This window comes from Vicia villosa, linkage group LG5, assembly GCF_029867415.1.
Source record: "Vicia villosa cultivar HV-30 ecotype Madison, WI linkage group LG5, Vvil1.0, whole genome shotgun sequence".
Classification (NCBI taxonomy): domain Eukaryota; kingdom Viridiplantae; phylum Streptophyta; class Magnoliopsida; order Fabales; family Fabaceae; genus Vicia; species Vicia villosa.
In genome coordinates, this window is record NC_081184.1 from 26,790,476 (window position 1) to 26,808,617 (window position 18,142).

Consider the following 18,142-nt stretch of genomic DNA (forward strand, 5'->3'; position numbering starts at 1 on the left):
TATTTTATTTTGAATTTAACATCAAATATCTTTGTGAGTATGGCCCTTTGAACTAATATTTGGGAAAAACTTACCTATAATTTTTTAGGTGTGATTTATGCTATACAAATGTACTTTAACATCCTTTAAGAAATAAAAATAGAAATTTTTTTTATATGTGTAAGAGGAAATTATACATTTATCATATTTTTATTGAAAAATATTACAACCTACACTAAAAGAATTGTATCTAAGTATCCAACTTAATATTTTATTTGATTGACTCTATTGTTAGCTCTCGTGGGCAGAATATGCTTTGCGAGGCGCCAGCGAAAGTTTGTTATTCGTGGAGGAAGTTGCCGTATGGTTGGGTCGGTTTTGGGCCTAGGTGATGCATTATTTTTGTAGCACTCGAAGTTGAAAAATAATTTAACATTATTTTTTCAATAAATGTGTTGTTCTCATCCATTTTCTTAATGGACCAAACTAACAAATCCGTTTTCTTAATTGATCAAACTTTCAACAAATACCTTATACTGAGTTCGAGTATAACTACTTCAGTTGAGTCGATTCACGTTTTTGCAATTGACCAAGCCTTCCACATAACTCCTCCCACAAATTTTAATTTTGATTCATCTGATCAAGGGTGAGAAGACTGAATCAAATAAGATTCCGCCTTCTTTTTTCTTCTTCTTATTTTGGGTTCTGACCTCCTCTGAGAATAGAGGTTTCCATACCTCTTTTTATCCACTCCATATTTTCGAGTAAAGTGAAATCTCTCTTATTTCTCTCTCTAAGTTATGCTTCATCTAATTTTTTTTTTGTTTTAATTTGAGTGGCCGTTGTATGTCATTAAGTTTTTATATTAAATTTGACTGGTCTTTGTATCATATAGGGTGCAATTTTCAATCGGTTATCTATTGTGTAGTAGTTGTCGTAACAATTTGAATTAAGGTGTTTCATTCTGAAAATGTTGTGGTTGATTGTTTGCGTTGCACAATTTACACAGTGTCGCGAAACATCTTAAAAAGAGTTACTGCATAGCATATTTTCAAAAAACAATATATGAGCATGCAAACAAACCTTTATAACAATGTTTGCCACTATCCAATTTTGATACCAACTAATCGTTGCATGCACTACCTATACTTAAAAAGCTATGCTTGATTAAGAAGTAATCCACATTGCAAACTCAGTCCCCAACTCACAACATCCAAGATTGGGAGTGAATCTCAAATTTGACTCTTAGAATTGTAGGATTCTAGTACTTTAGTCCTTCAAATAAGAGAGAAAAAAAGCTCCCAATTTGTGATTTGCTATCATTCTCAACCAAAATTACTTTTTGAATATTATTTAGTTTTAACTAACATTATAGGGGGTGATTTACAATTTATAATTAATCTTCAAGAACCAATTCTATTATAAATATTCAACTATAAAGACTAATTGAAATGTTTGCCAAGAAGGGGCATTCTCTTCATCAAAATGACACAGAATTTACAATTTCAATGACTTTAAATTTTCCTGATTTGGGTGACTTATCTAACTAAGTCCTACTATTTAATTCTTAAAACATTGCTACTTTGATGATTCAATGCTAAAAGGAGTGAGCTTCAAATTAAGAATTTACAAACTATTTAACATAGAATAAATCTCAGAAACCTGAGGGTGTGTTCTATCTTGTACAGAAAAGTTATGAACAATTCCCTCCAATTCAATCCAACTACACCCTGGAATTTTCCCTAAATGTCTCTCTTTCATTTCTGTCCTAACCCTTCTAACATTATCCCACAAACCCAAACTAGCATAGACATTAGACAAGAGCACATAAGAACTTGCATTGCATGACTTCAGTTGAATCAATTGCTGAGCTATAGGCTTTCCTACAGAGAAGTTTTCATGAATTTGACAAGCACTAAGCAAGGTCTTCCAAATCACGTCATTTGGTTCAATAGGCATTTTTTGGATGAATTTTGTTGCTTCTTCGATAAGTCCGGCTCGGCTGAGCATATCCACCATGCATCCATAATGTTGCACTTTGGGTTGCAGCTTGTATACTTTTTGCATAAGCTCAAAACATATCAGTCCTTCTTTCAACATTCCGGCATGCCTACAAGCACTCAATACTCCGATGAACGTGATATCATCGGGCGTAATACAAAGCCTTTCCATCTCCATGAGAAAATCGAAAGCCATTTCACTCATTCCATGAATCGCTAAGCCACCAATCATAGCATTCCAATGATCAACACGTTTTTGTTCGATATTCTCGAACACTGATATGGCATTGTCGATGCTACCACACTTTGAATACATGTCAATCAGAGCAACGCCGAGATTATCACTCAGAGAGTAACCATTGTCGATTAAATAACGATGTATCGCAACTCCATCCTCCACGCGTCCTAATTGTGCGACTGCTGTAAGAACGATCAACAGCGTCGTATCATCCGGTAACATATCTGTCTCCTTTCTCATATCATGAAACAATTTCAATGCCTCAATGCAATGCCCATTCTGAACATACCCAGCCATCATTGAATTACAACAAATGACGCTCCGTCTTGGCATTTCATCAAACAAACTCCTCGCAGAAAGGACATCCCCCGATTTAGCATAACCATCAATCATCGTAACCCAACTGACCAAATCTCTTTCCGTCATCCCATCGAAAAATGCCCGAGCATCGTCCATGTTCCCACTTTTCACACAACCATCAATCATTGTGTTCCAAGAAACCAAGTCCCTCTCAGGCATTTTAATAAACAAACTCCAACCAAACCTCAACCCATCATCATCTCCACCACATCTCACATAGCCTCTAATCATTGAATTCCAAGTAATCAAATTCTTCTCTTCCATTGGCATACCATTAAACAACTCACTTGCTCTTCCAATCAACCCACATTTCACATACCCATCAATCATTGAGTTATAAGAAACAGAATCCCTCTCAGCCATTCTATCAAACATTTGCTCTGCAAAATCAACACACCCACATCTCATAAACAAACCAATCAAACAATTTTTCAAAAACAAATCACACCCAATATCCGTCTTACACAACAACCCATAAATCTGCATTCCTTCTTTCATCAAACCCATATTCAAACAAGCCTTCAACACAAGTGAAAAACTATACTTATCCAAACAAACCCCATTTTCAATCATCAAACACAGCAAAAAAATTGCTCCTTTTGGATCCTTCCCATGAGAATAAGACCTGATAACAGCATTCCAGAGAAAAGGGTCATCATTTCTATCCCTTTCAACACGTAAAGCATGGTTCTTGAAGAAGACGTAACGAGCAAATTCAACGAGAGGCTTATAGGGTGAAGAAACAAAAGTGAGGATGAGTTTGGTGGTGAGTGAAGTGTTTTTGATGAATCCTGTTGTTATTAAACGTGCGTGAAGTTGATTCATGTGTTCTTTGGTTGTGAATTTTGGGAGCAAAATTAATGTGGGGATTGTTGAAGACCATGGTTGGTATGATGAAGAATGAGCACACACAAGCATCAATGTGGTTCAAAAAAACCAGATGGTATATTTTGAAGTAATAAAAGTTGTGTAGTGGTGCAAACAAAGGTTGCATTGTGTCTTGTTGATTCATGGATTGTTGGAGGGAAAAGGGATAAGGTTATCTTTGTTTTAGGGGGGAAAGGGATGGTCATGGCTATCTTTTCTTTTAGGTCTCATGTATATTTTTATTACTAATATGTATGCTAATCTTAATCTTAATAATATACAAATTTATAGATATTTTAGGATTAATTTTAAATAATATATAAATTTAAAATTAATTTATGATTAATTATGGATAATATACAAATTTAAAACTATGTGATAACTAAAATAGATGAACATCGATAAAACTCCTTTGACACGAAGATGAGTCACACCTTATGTTCTTAGTCGTTTGCAAACAAATGCAATTTCAACAAGATTTGAAAATTGCAATAATTAGAAGTGGTCATGGTGAGAAATTTGAAAACAGACTCTTTGAGTGGTGCATATGTCTCGAAATCAGATAACTTGATTATAGGTACATGTTTTATTCACAGTGTTGTACTAATTGCTATGATTGATACTGGTGTTACTCATTCGTTTATTTCTCATGATTGTGTTGATAAGTTGAAACTTGAAGTGACCCCTATGAATGAAAGTATGGTCATTTATACCCCAACTAATGGTTCAATGACTACTTCGCTCGTGTGTTTGAATTGTCATTTGACAATTTTTGGTAAAGACTTCAGAATGGACTTAGTCTGTTTGCAGTTAAGTTATATGGTGCTAGTTTTAGGGATAGCTGACTAGAGTTCAACCATGTGTATATCAATTGCTTTGGCAAGACTGTGTTGTTTCTTGAACCCGAGGAGAATCTGGATTTGAGATTATTGTCTGTCGGTCAAGTTAAGATGTCTTTAATGGAGAAAGATCAGATATTTGTGATGTTTGTTTCTCTGAGAATGGAAAGCGAGGTGGTTGCTAGAGATATGTCGGTGGTGTGTGAATTTCCTTATGTATTTGTTGAAGATATATGTGACCTTCCTCCAGAGAGTGAATTTGAGTTCACCATAGATTTAGTACCTGATACTAGTCCCGTGCCGACGATACCTCACAAAATGCCCGCTTCAGTGTTGAGTGGGCTGAAGAAACAGTTAGAAGATATGCGTGAGAAGAAGTTTGTTCGACCTAGTGTTTCACCGTGGGGAGCGCCAGTGTTGTTGGTGAAGAAGAAAGATGGTAGCATGAGGTTCTGTGTTGATTATCGACAACTGAATAAGGTTACTATCAAGAATAAGTATCCTTTTTCGAGTATTGACGATTTGATGGATTAGTTGGTTGGTGCTTGTGTGTTTAGTAAGATTGATTTGCGGCCGGGTTATCATCAAATTCGTGTGAAGGCTGAAGATATCCCAAAGACTGCTTTTTGAACCCGATATGGTAACTATAAATATTCAATGTTGTCGTCCGGTGTGTCGAATGTCCCCGACGTGCTTATGGAGTATATGAATAAGATTTTACATCCATACTTAGATAAGTTTGTTGTTGCGATCATTAATAATATTTTGGTGTATTCTAATACCGGCAAGGAGCATGCAGGACACTTAAGAGTTGTGTTAGAGGTTTTGCGAGAGGAATAGTTGTATGCCAAGTTATCCAAGTGTGAGTTCTAGTTGTGTGAAGTGAGTTTCCATGGTCATGTGATTTCTAGTAGTGGTATTGTTGTTGATCCGTCGAAGGTAGATGATGTGTTGCAGTGGGAAACTTCTAAGTCTGTTTCTGAAATTAAAAGTTTGCTTGATTTGGCTGGCTAGTATAGGAGGTTTATAGAAGGTTTTTCGAGGTTAGCTTTGTCCTTGACTCAGTTAGCTTGAAAGGGTCAAGCTTATGTGTGGAACGCTCAGTGTGAAAAGAGTTTCCAAGAGTTAAAAAAGAGCTTGACGACAGCTCCATTTTGGTTCTACTAAATGCTAGTGAATCCTTTGTGGTGTTTTGTGATGCTTCAAAAAATGGATTTAGCTGGCGTGCTTATGCAACAAAAGAATGTAGTAGCTTACACTTTGAGACAACTTAAGGTTCATGAGAGGAATTATCCTACTTATGACTTAGAGTTGGTAGCGATTGTGTTTGTGCTAAAGATTTGGAGGCACTATTTATACGGTGCAAGGTTTGAAGTGTTTAGTGACCATAAAATTTTGAAATACATGTTCGATTAGAAGGAGTTGAACATGAGGCAGAGAAGGTGGCTTGAGTTCTTTAAAGACTACAACTTCGAGTTGAATTACCATCCGGTAAAGCTAACATGGTGGTAGATACTTTGAGTAGGAAGTCCCTGCATACGTCATCATTTATGGTTCGAGAATTGGATCTACTTGAGCAATTCCGAGATCTTATTTTGGTATGCGAGAGGACGTCGCAGAGTGTTATGGTGGGTATATTGAAGCTGACTAGTGGTGTCCTTGAAGAAATCAGATAAGGTTAAAAATATATTTGGGATTGATTGACCGGATAGCATTAACCAATCAAGGTAAAGAAATGGATTTCAAAATTGATGGGACTGGTGTTATGAGGTTCAAAGATTGAGTTTGCGTATCAGACTTGCCAAAGCTTAAGAAGAATATTCTTGAGGAAAGTCATAGAAGTAGATTGAGTATTCACCCAGGTGCTACAACATTTTTATAGACTTTTTGACGGGTTTACCAAAAATGTGAAGGGAAGTGATTCTATCTGGTTATTGTTGACAAATTAACTAAATCAGCCCATTTCATTTCGATTAAGATCATTTATCCATTATAGAAACTAGTGGAGGTGTACATCAGTGAGATTGTGAAGCTGCATGGTATTCCTTCGAGTATCGTATTAGATAGATATTTGAGGTTCTTGCCGAGGTTTTGACAGAGTTTGCAGAAAGCTTTGGGAAGTAAGTTGAAATTGAGCTCTGCCTATCATCTGCAGACAAGCAATCAAACAGAAAAGACTATCTAATCCTTGGAAGATCTATTGATAGCTTGTGTGCTGGAACATGGAGGTAATTGATACAGTTACTTGTCGTTGATTGATATCACCTACAAAATTATTTTTCATTATAGTATTGGAATGACTCTATATGGGGCTTTTTATGGAAGGAGATTTAGGATTCCTTTGTGTTGGTACGAATCTAATGAGGAAGTTGTGCTCGGACATGAGATTTTTCAGCAGACCGCCAAGAAGATCAAGATGATCCAAGAGAAGATGAGAGCTTCGAAGAGTTGAAAAAAGAGTTACCATGATAAACAAAGGAAGAAGCTTGAGTTATAGGAAAGAGATCATGTGTTTTTGAGAGTTACTCCAGTAATTGGTGTTGGTCGAGCACTGAAATCTCGAAAGCTCAAACCACGTTTCATTGGTCCATATCAGATCCTCTAGAGGGTAGGAGAGGTGGCGTACAGAGTTGCATTTCCGCCAATTGTTTTGAATATTCATGATGTCTTTCATGTGTCTCAACTACGGAAGTACATTCCTGATCCATCTCATGTGATTCAAGTGGACAATGTGCAAGTTAAAGAGAACTTGACTATTGAAGCATCTCCCTTGAGAATAGAGGGTCGAGAAGTGAAGCACTTGAGAGACAAAGAGATTGCTTTGGTAAAGATAGTGTGGGGAGGACCTATTAGTAGAAGTTTGATGTGGGAGTTGGAGAGCTAAATGAGTGAGTCGTACCCGACTCTATTCATTTCAAGTAATTTTTTAGGGTAAAAATTCGGCAAGTGAGGGGAGTTGTAATACCCAGTTTCTCGTAATTCTTTTAATATGGTCAATAATTGCTTTTATTTATTTATTTGGTATTTTAATTAATTATTTTGGTGATATTATGTGCTATATGGTTTAATGGGAATTATTGGAGGTTAGCATGATTTTATTTGATTTAGAATAATAAAATAATATTAAAATAAATAGAAAAATAGTGAGCCGTATGGTAGAAATTGGTATAATGAGATAAGTGGTGGGATAAGGTGAGAGAAACCAAAAGTAAAGGGGCAAAAGTTAAATAATTAGAGAGTTGAAAATTAGGCTACGATAAATAGAGATTATTGTGGCCCTTAGAGTTGTCAGTACGTGATATTTGGGAGATAAGAAAAAAGGGAGTATAGAGGGATCTTGACCCTCCTCTAGGTTTTCCCACCATTGTTATGTCTTATGAGCTTGGTATGTGACTATCAGAAATTCATGATATTTTCCATATTTTGTGGGTATTTTAGTATTCCATTATATGCTAGAATTCATATATGATTTGTTGAAATGAATTGTGAAATTGATGCTTGCCATGGTTGTGTTGTAAGGTTTTGATAATTAACTTGAATTCATGATAAATTAATGAGTTTTGTGTGAAATTAATGATTAAATGATGTAATAAACATTGTATGATGTATGAATAATTTTTTTGTTCGAATTGGGTATATGAAGGCCAAAATCGAAGCTTCGAATGAGCTGTCATGGCCAAAATCGCATATTCCGGTTTTTGTAACAGGGTGACAGTCATCACCAGCGTGACGGGTAAACCGTCACACATCTGGAGGGGCTGATAGTCGTCATGACGGGGAGACCGTCATGGTCTCCAGGCATGATTTTTCATGTCGATCGTCATAAGGGTGACATGTTAAGTTGAAAGGGGATGGCAGGATGGGTGACGATCATCACCCAAGTGACGGGCAAGTCGTTACGTGCCTAGGATGTCCGTCAAGGTGTTAGTGGCTCGGTTTTGAGCTGCTGGTTCAGTTTTATGATCCTTCCTTGCATGTAGGCGATGTTTAATCCCTGTTTGGTGACATTTCGATAGGAATTGATTATTTTTTAGTAGTTAATTAATTATTATATAATTAATTGGTGAATTATACTTGGATGTAAAATTATATGCAAATTATGAATGATGATGTTACATTGTTGATTGGGTGTATATTATAATCGTTGTGTTGAGGTGGCCTTATTGGCGATGGATACGGTCAGAAGAGGGACCGATTTTACATATTCATATCTGCATGTTATTGTTGAGTTCATGCATCATGGTGTACATACTTTGGTTCATTTTGGTGTACTATGGTCTAGAGGAATGGATCGGGAGCGAGTACCTGATTCCAGTGAAGAATTGATGAAGCGTTGCTAAAAGAAGATTAGTAGCAATTTCTGGCGTGCTCTGGTTCCGAAGAGGGATCGAGAGCAAGTATGGATCTGTGATGTCCATAACGGTACCACATGCATATAGAGTCAAGGTGTTGAGTACATTTGCATATATTTCTGCACATGTAATTAAATAATCATGATGTTGTTGGATAGTTGAGAATACTTGATATGATTGATGATGGTGGCGAATAACGTGTGTAATTTATGATTATGTGATTATACTACCCTTGCTTTATTTTACACTGCTAACATATTTTGAGTGTGTTCTCACCCCTTTTTGTTTGTTGTGGTGTATGTGCTCCTTTGGGGGTACAAAAGACCAGGTTAAGAATTAGCTTCTTGAGGAAGATGACAGTGTTCATGCTTCCTTAGTTGCTTTATCGTTCGGGTCTTTAGTGGAGTCCCTTTGATATGTAATATTGGGGGCGGGCTATTCTTTTGTTGTTCCTGTTGCATGTTTTATGTTATTTTGGAGTTGTTAAACCAATTTTGTTTTTTTTTCATATTTCTTTGTTCCTAGATCCAGCGCGTCTTCCCTTGTATACGCCCACGATGTACCTGCAGTGTATCACCACTGGATTAACGCGAAGCCCAGATCTAAGGACTCAGGAGATGCGTCCCCATCGTACACCTTCATGGAGCGGCCACACCGGATTCCAACGTCCAGTTTTGATTTTTTTCCTTTTTCCTTTGTTGTTCTCTTTCTTCTTTTTGTTGTTTTCTTTACTTTCTTTTAATTCATTTCTTAATTAATCAATTATTTTTTCTAACAATTAGAATTAGGTGATTTTAACTTAACATTTTTACTAATTTAATTTTAATCAAACAAAACATAAAAAAATATTAGTTAGATTTTAGATTTAGTTTTAATTTAGTAATCAAGATTAGGTTATAACTTGAATACGTTTAATTAGTAATTAGTTTTAATTTAGGAATTAGGATTTAATTATCTTATGAATTAGGGTTTAATTAATTTAGTCATTAAAAAATAATAATAAAAAATATTACTTAGTTAATTAATTTAATTAGGTAATTAGTTTAAAACTAGGATTAGTCTAATAAGTAAGTTTTCAATTAATCTCCTTTAAACCCTGACTTTCTTCCAACTTCAAATTCAAATGTTTTTGCTAATTCTCTCTCGATTCTTCTTCTCATCTCAAACTCCAACGATTGACGCATGACTGTTTAAATTATGTTCTTTATTTATTTAATTCTTATTTATTTAAATACTAGAAATTATGTATAGGTCGCAAAAGGTTTTATGTAATAGTAACTAGGATTTAATTTCCGCCTTTATTTTCCGCATCTCCCCCGACAGGTTTTTATTGTAATACCCCCCATCCCGAAGCCTTGTGATAGCGTAGGACATTTACTTTCCACAATTTATTTTCCGTCAATATATTAACTGCGTGGTTAGTAAAACAGGGAGTGACAAGACTAATAACTGGACGTAGCTCACTAACTCAAGATTAACATAACTGAATCTAACACACATGATTGATGCACACACCCACCTTTAAGGTAACTCCTCTTATGCCGACTTTCGATCAAAAGTAGTCAAGTCCCTCGGATGTAGGGATACCTTAGCCTGCTGCCTACGAATAAAATCATCATAGTCCCTTCGAGTTGCCTACGATAAAAAATGATCTTGTCCCTCGATGTTGCCTCGATAAATGATGACCGTCCCTTCGAATTCTAAGGTATCCTTACTGGTTGCCTACATATGACTATCACATCCTTTCCTAAAGACTTCCTGCCCTTCTTATGGTATGGATAGACTTATGGCAAACGATGATTCTCGATGACCCGCACATCCAATGAAAGGACTACCTACCCTCCTTATGGTATGGATAGCCCTTTCAAATAAAAGACTTAAAGAACAAGAAAGACAAACTTAGGGCAGATGGCTCTTAACTGCTTGCTCACATTCAAATCAAACTTTCAAATGCTTTTCACACCTCTGTTTAAAACGATTTCCAAAAAGCTACACTTATTTACAAGTTAAAGTCCTTATTCAAAAAATCTTTTTCTAAACACACACGACACTTTTCAAACAATTCAAACAAACAAGTGAACTAAGCAATTAAGAGCCCATGGATAATCATGGATACAAAAGGTGCTTACACCTTCCCTTCGTATAACCTACCCCCCGAACTCAAAATCTTTTAAAGGTCTTTCCTGTTCTTTTTGCCTTTCCAATTGGATAAAATAAAAGTCGGTAGCGACTCTTGCTATCCGCAACATTTATAAAAGTCAGTTCTCCCACCGTATTACAGACGAAATCAACACTTTCCAGCAACTGCACTTTGCTCTGCAACCATGTTTTCTCGCCGCCACGCAGCAACACCTCCGTGAAACCGAACACTAAATCCATATCCGCATTCGTTATCAATTTTCCTCTGCCACATAAAATAAACCGGAAGTTCTCCACCCTCGCCGTCGCCGGAAGCTACTATGTGCATTTCGTCTTTCGTTTTCCTCTCTCGTAAGCTCCCTTTTTCTCTCTTGTTATTTTGACTTGTCCTTTTTTTTTTCTTTCCAATTTTGACTCTTTGCTAGCCTTTTCACGTTCTCTCTCTTTTAACTTTAAGGAGAACCTAGAGACGTGAATGAAGAAGGTTTTTTTCTTTAGAATTTAATAACCTTACATAAATTGATAAATATAAAAAATAATTATTAAATATATTTTTTAATAAAATAATGATTTAATTTAAAAAAAAGTCATGCTTGCTGACATGGCACCACAGTCAAAGTGCCATGTCATAAATGAAGAGTACACATATGTAAAACTGGAGGGAGACCACAAAAGTTCCAAGGCAAGTAAAATTAAGGGACCAAAAAATCGAGTTTTGTAATAAGGGGAGAACAAATTTTTTTGGACTAAAATGACATTCATTCATTCAAATAAAATACATCAAATAATACAAATTCAAAATTGCAAAAAATTAAAAAGGATGAATCTGTATACAACCTCACAACACCCACATTAATAACATATAATGACAAAATGGCTACAAATGTGACAAAGCCTATAAATATGACGAATTTAAAATGCTTGGAGTACCCATGTCTCCGAGTCTGTAGTGTTGACGACGTCAAAGTCATTGATTGAACATGTACTGAGTCGAAACTAATTTGTCAATCTGAATCGAACAAACACCGCACTAAGAGGAAAAAACAAAATAACGCTGCAATAGGACGACGACCAACAACGTCGCACTAAGACGGCGAAATCACGAAGAAAAAAATAAAAATAAATGTGAAATCACTTATTTGAATGAAAAGGAAAGAAAAAAGAATTTAGAAGGATGATTTTGAATGAAAAATTGACCTTAAAATCACTCTTCTTAGTGGATGAAGAAATAGAAAAAACTAGAGTTGAATAGAAAAGGGAGCCGGCTAAAACTAAAAATGCATTTAAGTCTTTCCTTTATTTTTATTTTTTTTTAATTTTCCTTTTGAATCAATAAACCTATGAATTAAGAATCATAAATAATCTCTTGTAAAAAAAAAACATAAATAATCTAACTTGAATTATAAATTAATTATTTTGTTCATTAGTTTTTTTTTTTTGACCAATTTTGTTCATTGGTTGAAAAGTGATAGAATTTACCGTCACTAAAATATTTTTTTTCTCTAAGTTTATCATTTTGTTTTTGAGCTAAAATCTTTTATTCCTTTATTGGGGGTTATTTAATTGTATTTCACAAATCTTATGAATTTTATTTTGCACCGGTGGTGGCTGGACATTGTTGCCGGGTGAAATGTGAAGTTGTGAACTAATCTATCAGTGTTCAACTTTCTTTTTTTACTTGCTTATTATTTTTTGAGTTGTATTTTATATTTTTGTTTTTCAAATTTTTTTTATAACACATATTTTATTAAAAAAAAAGGTTTAACATCTTTTTAGTCCCATTCATTAACATCAAGATTATTTTGGTCCTTTAATTTAAAAAAAGTTATACAAAAATCTTAATTCTTCAAAATATATCATATTAATATTTTGTATCTTTAACAACGAGTTTAACAATTAATTTTTAAATTTTTTCGTCGTTAATTCGATAAAAATGATTAATATAATACGTTTTAAAAAATTAAAATATTAATATGAACCTTTTGTAAGCCGAGTGATCAAAATAAATTCGGAGATTAAGATACAAGAAGATAAAAAGAATATTAAATCTAAAAAAATTTATCAATTCATATTTAAGAAGGAAAAAAATTAAAAATACAATTAATTTTTTGTGTGTTTTTCAACCTGCTTCACCTAAAATAGTAGGTTAAATTAAATGTCCCAGCTCAACTTGTTATGCAACCAGCAACCCTACTTTTGTTTTGTCTTTTTCTTTCACCTTTATTTACTTAAAATAAAATTCAGTTAATTAATTGCTTCCATTAAAATACTATTTATTTTCTGGCATCAAGTGGTTTGTATACCGTGACGACATTCCTTAGGAAGGAAATAAATTATTAAAAAAAAAAAGTGAGATAAGTTTTATTTTTAGTGACAATGATATAAGAAGTTTTGACTTAATAAAAAAATGAAATATGATGGATTCGTTAATCCGTATTATGATGATAACATTCATCCATTCATTATTTTAGCTACTCAAAACAAGTACACTTTTTTTTTTTAATTGAACAAGTAGACAAAAATTAAGTAAACTAAGAAATTATTGATAAGTTCTTAGCTACCTACCAAAAAAATGGATATTTTGGTACTCAAAATTAAATAATTGAATTATCATAAGAATAAATGAAGAAAGATATGGTGTTAGGTATTACAAAATCTAGTTGAGATTATCTATAAGATTATATTTAGTGCATGACTCTCATATTTATAAAAAAAAAACTTTTAGAAAACAAATGGAAAATGTATAACCTTATTATTATCCTTAACTTGATTTTTTTTTTAAATTAAAAAATTCTTGGTCAAATTGTTTTATACATGTTTAAAATGCCCATTTTGACCTCTATTCAAATTAGAATTTGATAATAAGAAGAGGATGTTGCACCCTAAAATTTGTCTTTCTATTTTTTTCAATTGGCTTACGTTTCGCATTAGGACATATGCATTATCATTCATATCATTGGCTCTGTGATCGCGGGATCAAGGTTCATTTTCTCTAGCTCTCATTAGGGACCAATCAAATCCTTGTCATGACGAAGGCCTAGCACTCCAGTGTGCTTTGTATCAAGAGCTTCTGCTGTTTTTGAGACAGTTCAAAGAAAAAGTTGTTTTGTGGCATCTTTGCAAAATTCGTAACTCTCAACCGAAAGGCCGTATGAGCTTGATTCTCACGCGACCTACACCGTTTTGGCGTTCTCTACAACTTTCGTGTTCGGCTAGGAAGCCAATTCTTTGAGGAAGACCTTCGAATTTGAGGTTTATGAGTAGTCGGCGGTGCTGAACCGTTGTATTCAGACAGTAAACAATTCATAGCTCCTGAACCGTTTGTCCGATTGAGCAGAAATTTTACTGGAAACTCCATCTAGATGTTCCCGACATTTTTTGTATTTGGCCCGAAGGCTGATACTATACCGAAAATTATAGAAAAATTCAAGAGTGTCGAAGTTCGTTTGCGGAAACGCGATTAGAAAGGGTGATTTGAGAATTGCGCGTATTTGGCCACTCTATATATTCTTTCACTCTTATTTTGCAGAGGAGGTTCATAATTTTCAGTGTTGCCACAAACAAAAATCAAAATATTCTCTCACTTCTTCCCTCAAATTCTTCAACAACTTCATCAAGAACGCGAAGAACGCGAAGGTTGATTTTCCAGATTTTGATTATCCTCTTCCCTTCCTAGTGTTACGCGCCATTCTCCTTCTCCCATCCACTTCCGAAGTCGCACTCTCATCTTCGATTCGTGTTCGTATTCACATTTTGTTCGGATCTTCGTTCGGTAAGCATTCGAATCTTGAATAAGTGCTTAATTATGAATGAAACATGATTTGAATGTTAGATCTAAGAGTTAATGTTGTTAATTGATGATGATGATGGTTAAATGTCGATTCAAGATGCTAGATCTATGATTTGTTGATGATAACATGAGTTGAATTGTTAGATCTAGGTGTTGTCGCAAGTTATGTGCCTTAGATATTTGTGATAATGCTTGCATGAGATTTGTTGCATGATGATTGATGTTAATGGCTTAAGATATATGTAAATTGATGCTTGATTGTGGTCATTTGATGCTCAAAATGTTGTGCTAATTGATGCAAATTCGTACTTGTCAAGATCTCTTGGTTGATGCATGAGTTAAGTGCTTTTGAATGAGGTTTTTTGCTGTTTTAAGACATTTGCTGCAAGCGTAATCGGTTACGTAACGGGTTACTAAGTGTTTTTTTCCAAAGCAGTAGTGTAGCTGCAGGCGTAACGGGTTACCAAGTGTTTTTTTTCAGAAACAGTAGAAGGCGTAACCGGTTACTATAACGGGTTACCAAGTGTTTTTCAGAAACAATAGCAAGCGTAACCGGTTACCGTAACGGGTTACCAGTTTTTTGTACAGAAACAACATCTGACATGTGAAGGTGTAACCGGTTACCATAACCAATTACGGCCCTGATTTTTCAGTTTTTTTCAAGCTTTTGGATGTATTCTTGGCCTCTTAGTTATTTCTAATTGATCCTAATTCCTCCATTGATGTATCTTAGCCGGTGTTACACGTTCTAATGCTTTAATGGTGAGTGTAGATGATTAAAATTGTTGAAAACTATATTGTTTGATGTTTCCATTCTTGATGATCTCTTGCGTCATAATTTGCATGTCGATGTCAATGTTGCCGGATTTATAAGTTTATGTCTTGATGCATATTCAAATTGTATTTTTTCTAAGTTTACATCAATACTTAATAATGTGATGACTTGTGCAACCTTCGGTTGCTTTCCTTCTTTTTTTAGACATGTTTGTTGAGCTTGTGCAAGGTACTTTGAGAGAGTCTTTTATAGTCGTGATTTGACTTGCTTTGTGTTCCACTTTATTTGTGGGACCAGAATTCGTTCCCGGTGCGATTTGTCTTACGACTTAATTTGTGTAGTGTTACACTTCATTTGTGGGACACGAACTTATCTCCGATGCGGTTCATCTGATCTCTCATTCATTGAGATGTATACTCTTGCAATGTCTGGATTGTATTTCTTGCTGGTTATTTATATGGTTATGCTCGACGCGTCCCACATATCGCTCGTGATTTATTTTCTCGATGATGCTTTGATGCTTATGTCGGATGATTAGACTTTCTGGCTTGCTTTGCTATTGATGACAGCTTACACGAAGTATTCCAAGTTTCTCTGCTTACGCTTGCTAGCTCATTACGGATTTTCTATCCGTTCAGTATATTCTTGAGTTCCCTTTTATTCTCATTCCCCATCATATATTACCATGAGAAGTAGGGAGGCATTCATCTTTTATCCTGGAAGCCCTCTCTAGGAGGCCATGACTGTGTGTGTTTATTTTTGTGCGTTGCGGCAGGGAGTCACGGTGCGATAAGACCTCTTTACAGGAACACCGTTAAGTCCTCATTGAAGGCATGCAGAAAGGGTTCACAATCAACCCTCGCCTAGTCTCATCGAGTCAGTTCAGTCAGCGCACGCCACACGTTGCTTGTTTTTGAACTAGCTAAAGATCCTGTTATCGAGTATGTCAAGTGGAAGGACCATGCAGTCGGATCCCCATGCTTTGCCAAGCTCGCGTTGCCCGACGCTGATGCTCTGTGTACGAACACACATGCTTTCCCCCTTTCTTCCCATTTCTAGCTTGTTTGTCTCAGGTGGCTTTCCCCGATTGACTAAAGCTCCTTCTTTGATAGCTTGTTTGTCCCGGGTGACTTTCCCCGGTTGACTAAAGCTCTCTTTGGTCGGCTTGTTTGCTTCAGGTGGCTTTCCCCGTTAGCTAAAGTTGTTTATTTGTTGGTTTCGGATGGCTTTCCCCATTGACTAAGGCAATTACCATGTCCCCAGGTCACTACTTCGGTAGTTTGTTTGCTTTTTGAGCGGAGCTCGATTGTGTGCCATTGTGTGCTATTATCATGTATGCATTGTTCTCACTTCACGCATGTTAATTTGACCTACATGTTGTGTGTTGCATGTTAATTTGACCTATATGAGATATCTTGATATCTACACGCATGTTAATTTGACCTACATGTTGTGTGTTGCATGTTAATTTGACCTATATGTGACTTCTTGATATCTGCACTCATGTTAATTTGACCTACATGTTGTGTGTTACATGTTAATTTGACTTACATGTGACTTCTTGATATCTACGCTCATGTTAATTTGACCTACATGCTGTGTGTTGCATGTTAATTTGACCTACATGCTGTGTGTTGCATGTTAATTTGACCTACATGCTGTGTGTTGCATGTTAATTTGAATTACATGTGACTTCTTTATATCTGCCTCATGTTAATTTGACCTACATGTTGTGTGTTGCATGTTAATTTTACCTACATGTGACTTCTTGATATTTGCACTCATGTTAATTTGACCTACATGTTGTGTGTTGCATGTTAATTTGACATACATGTGACTTCTTGATATCTGCACTCATTCTAATTTGACCTACATGTTGTGTGCATGTTAATTTGACCTACATGTTGTGTGTTGGATGTTAATTTGACCTACATGTGACTTCTTGATATCTGCACTCATGTTAATTTGACCTACATGCTGTGTGTTGCATGTTAAATTGACCTACATGTGACTTCTTGTTATCTGCACGCATGTTAATTTGACCTACATGTTGTGTGTTGCATGTTAAGTTGACCTACATGTGACTTCTTGATCTTTGCACGCATGTTAATTTGACCTACATGTTGTATGTTGCATGTTAATTTGACCTACATGTGACTTCTTGATCTTTGCACACATGTTAGTTTGACCTACATGTTATGTGTTGCATGTTAATTTGACCTACATGTGACTTCTTGATACTTGCACGCATGTTAATTTGACCTACATGTTGTGTGTTGCATGTTAATTTGACCTACATGTGACTTCTTGATCCTTGCACGCATGTTAATTTGACCTACATGTTGTGTGTTGCATGTTAATTTGACCTACATGTGACTTCTTGATCCTTGCACGCATGTTAATTTGACCTACATGTTGTGTTTTCGCATGTTAATTTGACCTACATGTGATTTCTTGTTACCTTCACTCATGTTGATTTGACTTACATGTTGTGATTGCGATTCCTGTTCGCTTTGTTCCTATTGTGCTTCCTGTTCACACACTTCACACATATTGATTTGACTTACATGTTGTGTTTGCAATTTTTGTTTGCTTGCTTATTCTCTGATGCCGGTTCACATGCCATATTTGATGACTGCCTAGTGTCATACCCCAAAATTTGCCCTCCTCTTTTCATCTTCAATAACTCAAGGCTCAAGGGTTTATTCAGACAACATTCTCCTAATCGAGGGCCTCCTAAACTAGGGTTTGCAATTTATCAAAAGATTTTGAATCTCGAAGGTCTCAAGTGGATCTTAAGGTG

The 18,142-nt window shown here is 35.5% G+C and overlaps 1 protein-coding gene across 1 annotated transcript; it reads right to left on the minus strand.

Moving 5' to 3' along the window:
* Positions 1-1,604: 1,604 nt before the first annotated feature.
* Positions 1,605-3,659, minus strand: LOC131601489 (pentatricopeptide repeat-containing protein At2g45350, chloroplastic). The gene has a single exon (XM_058873319.1). The coding sequence runs from the start codon at positions 3,493-3,495 to the stop codon at positions 1,606-1,608; it is 1,890 nt and encodes a 629-aa protein (XP_058729302.1). The 5' UTR covers positions 3,496-3,659; the 3' UTR covers position 1,605.
* Positions 3,660-18,142: the final 14,483 nt, after the last annotated feature.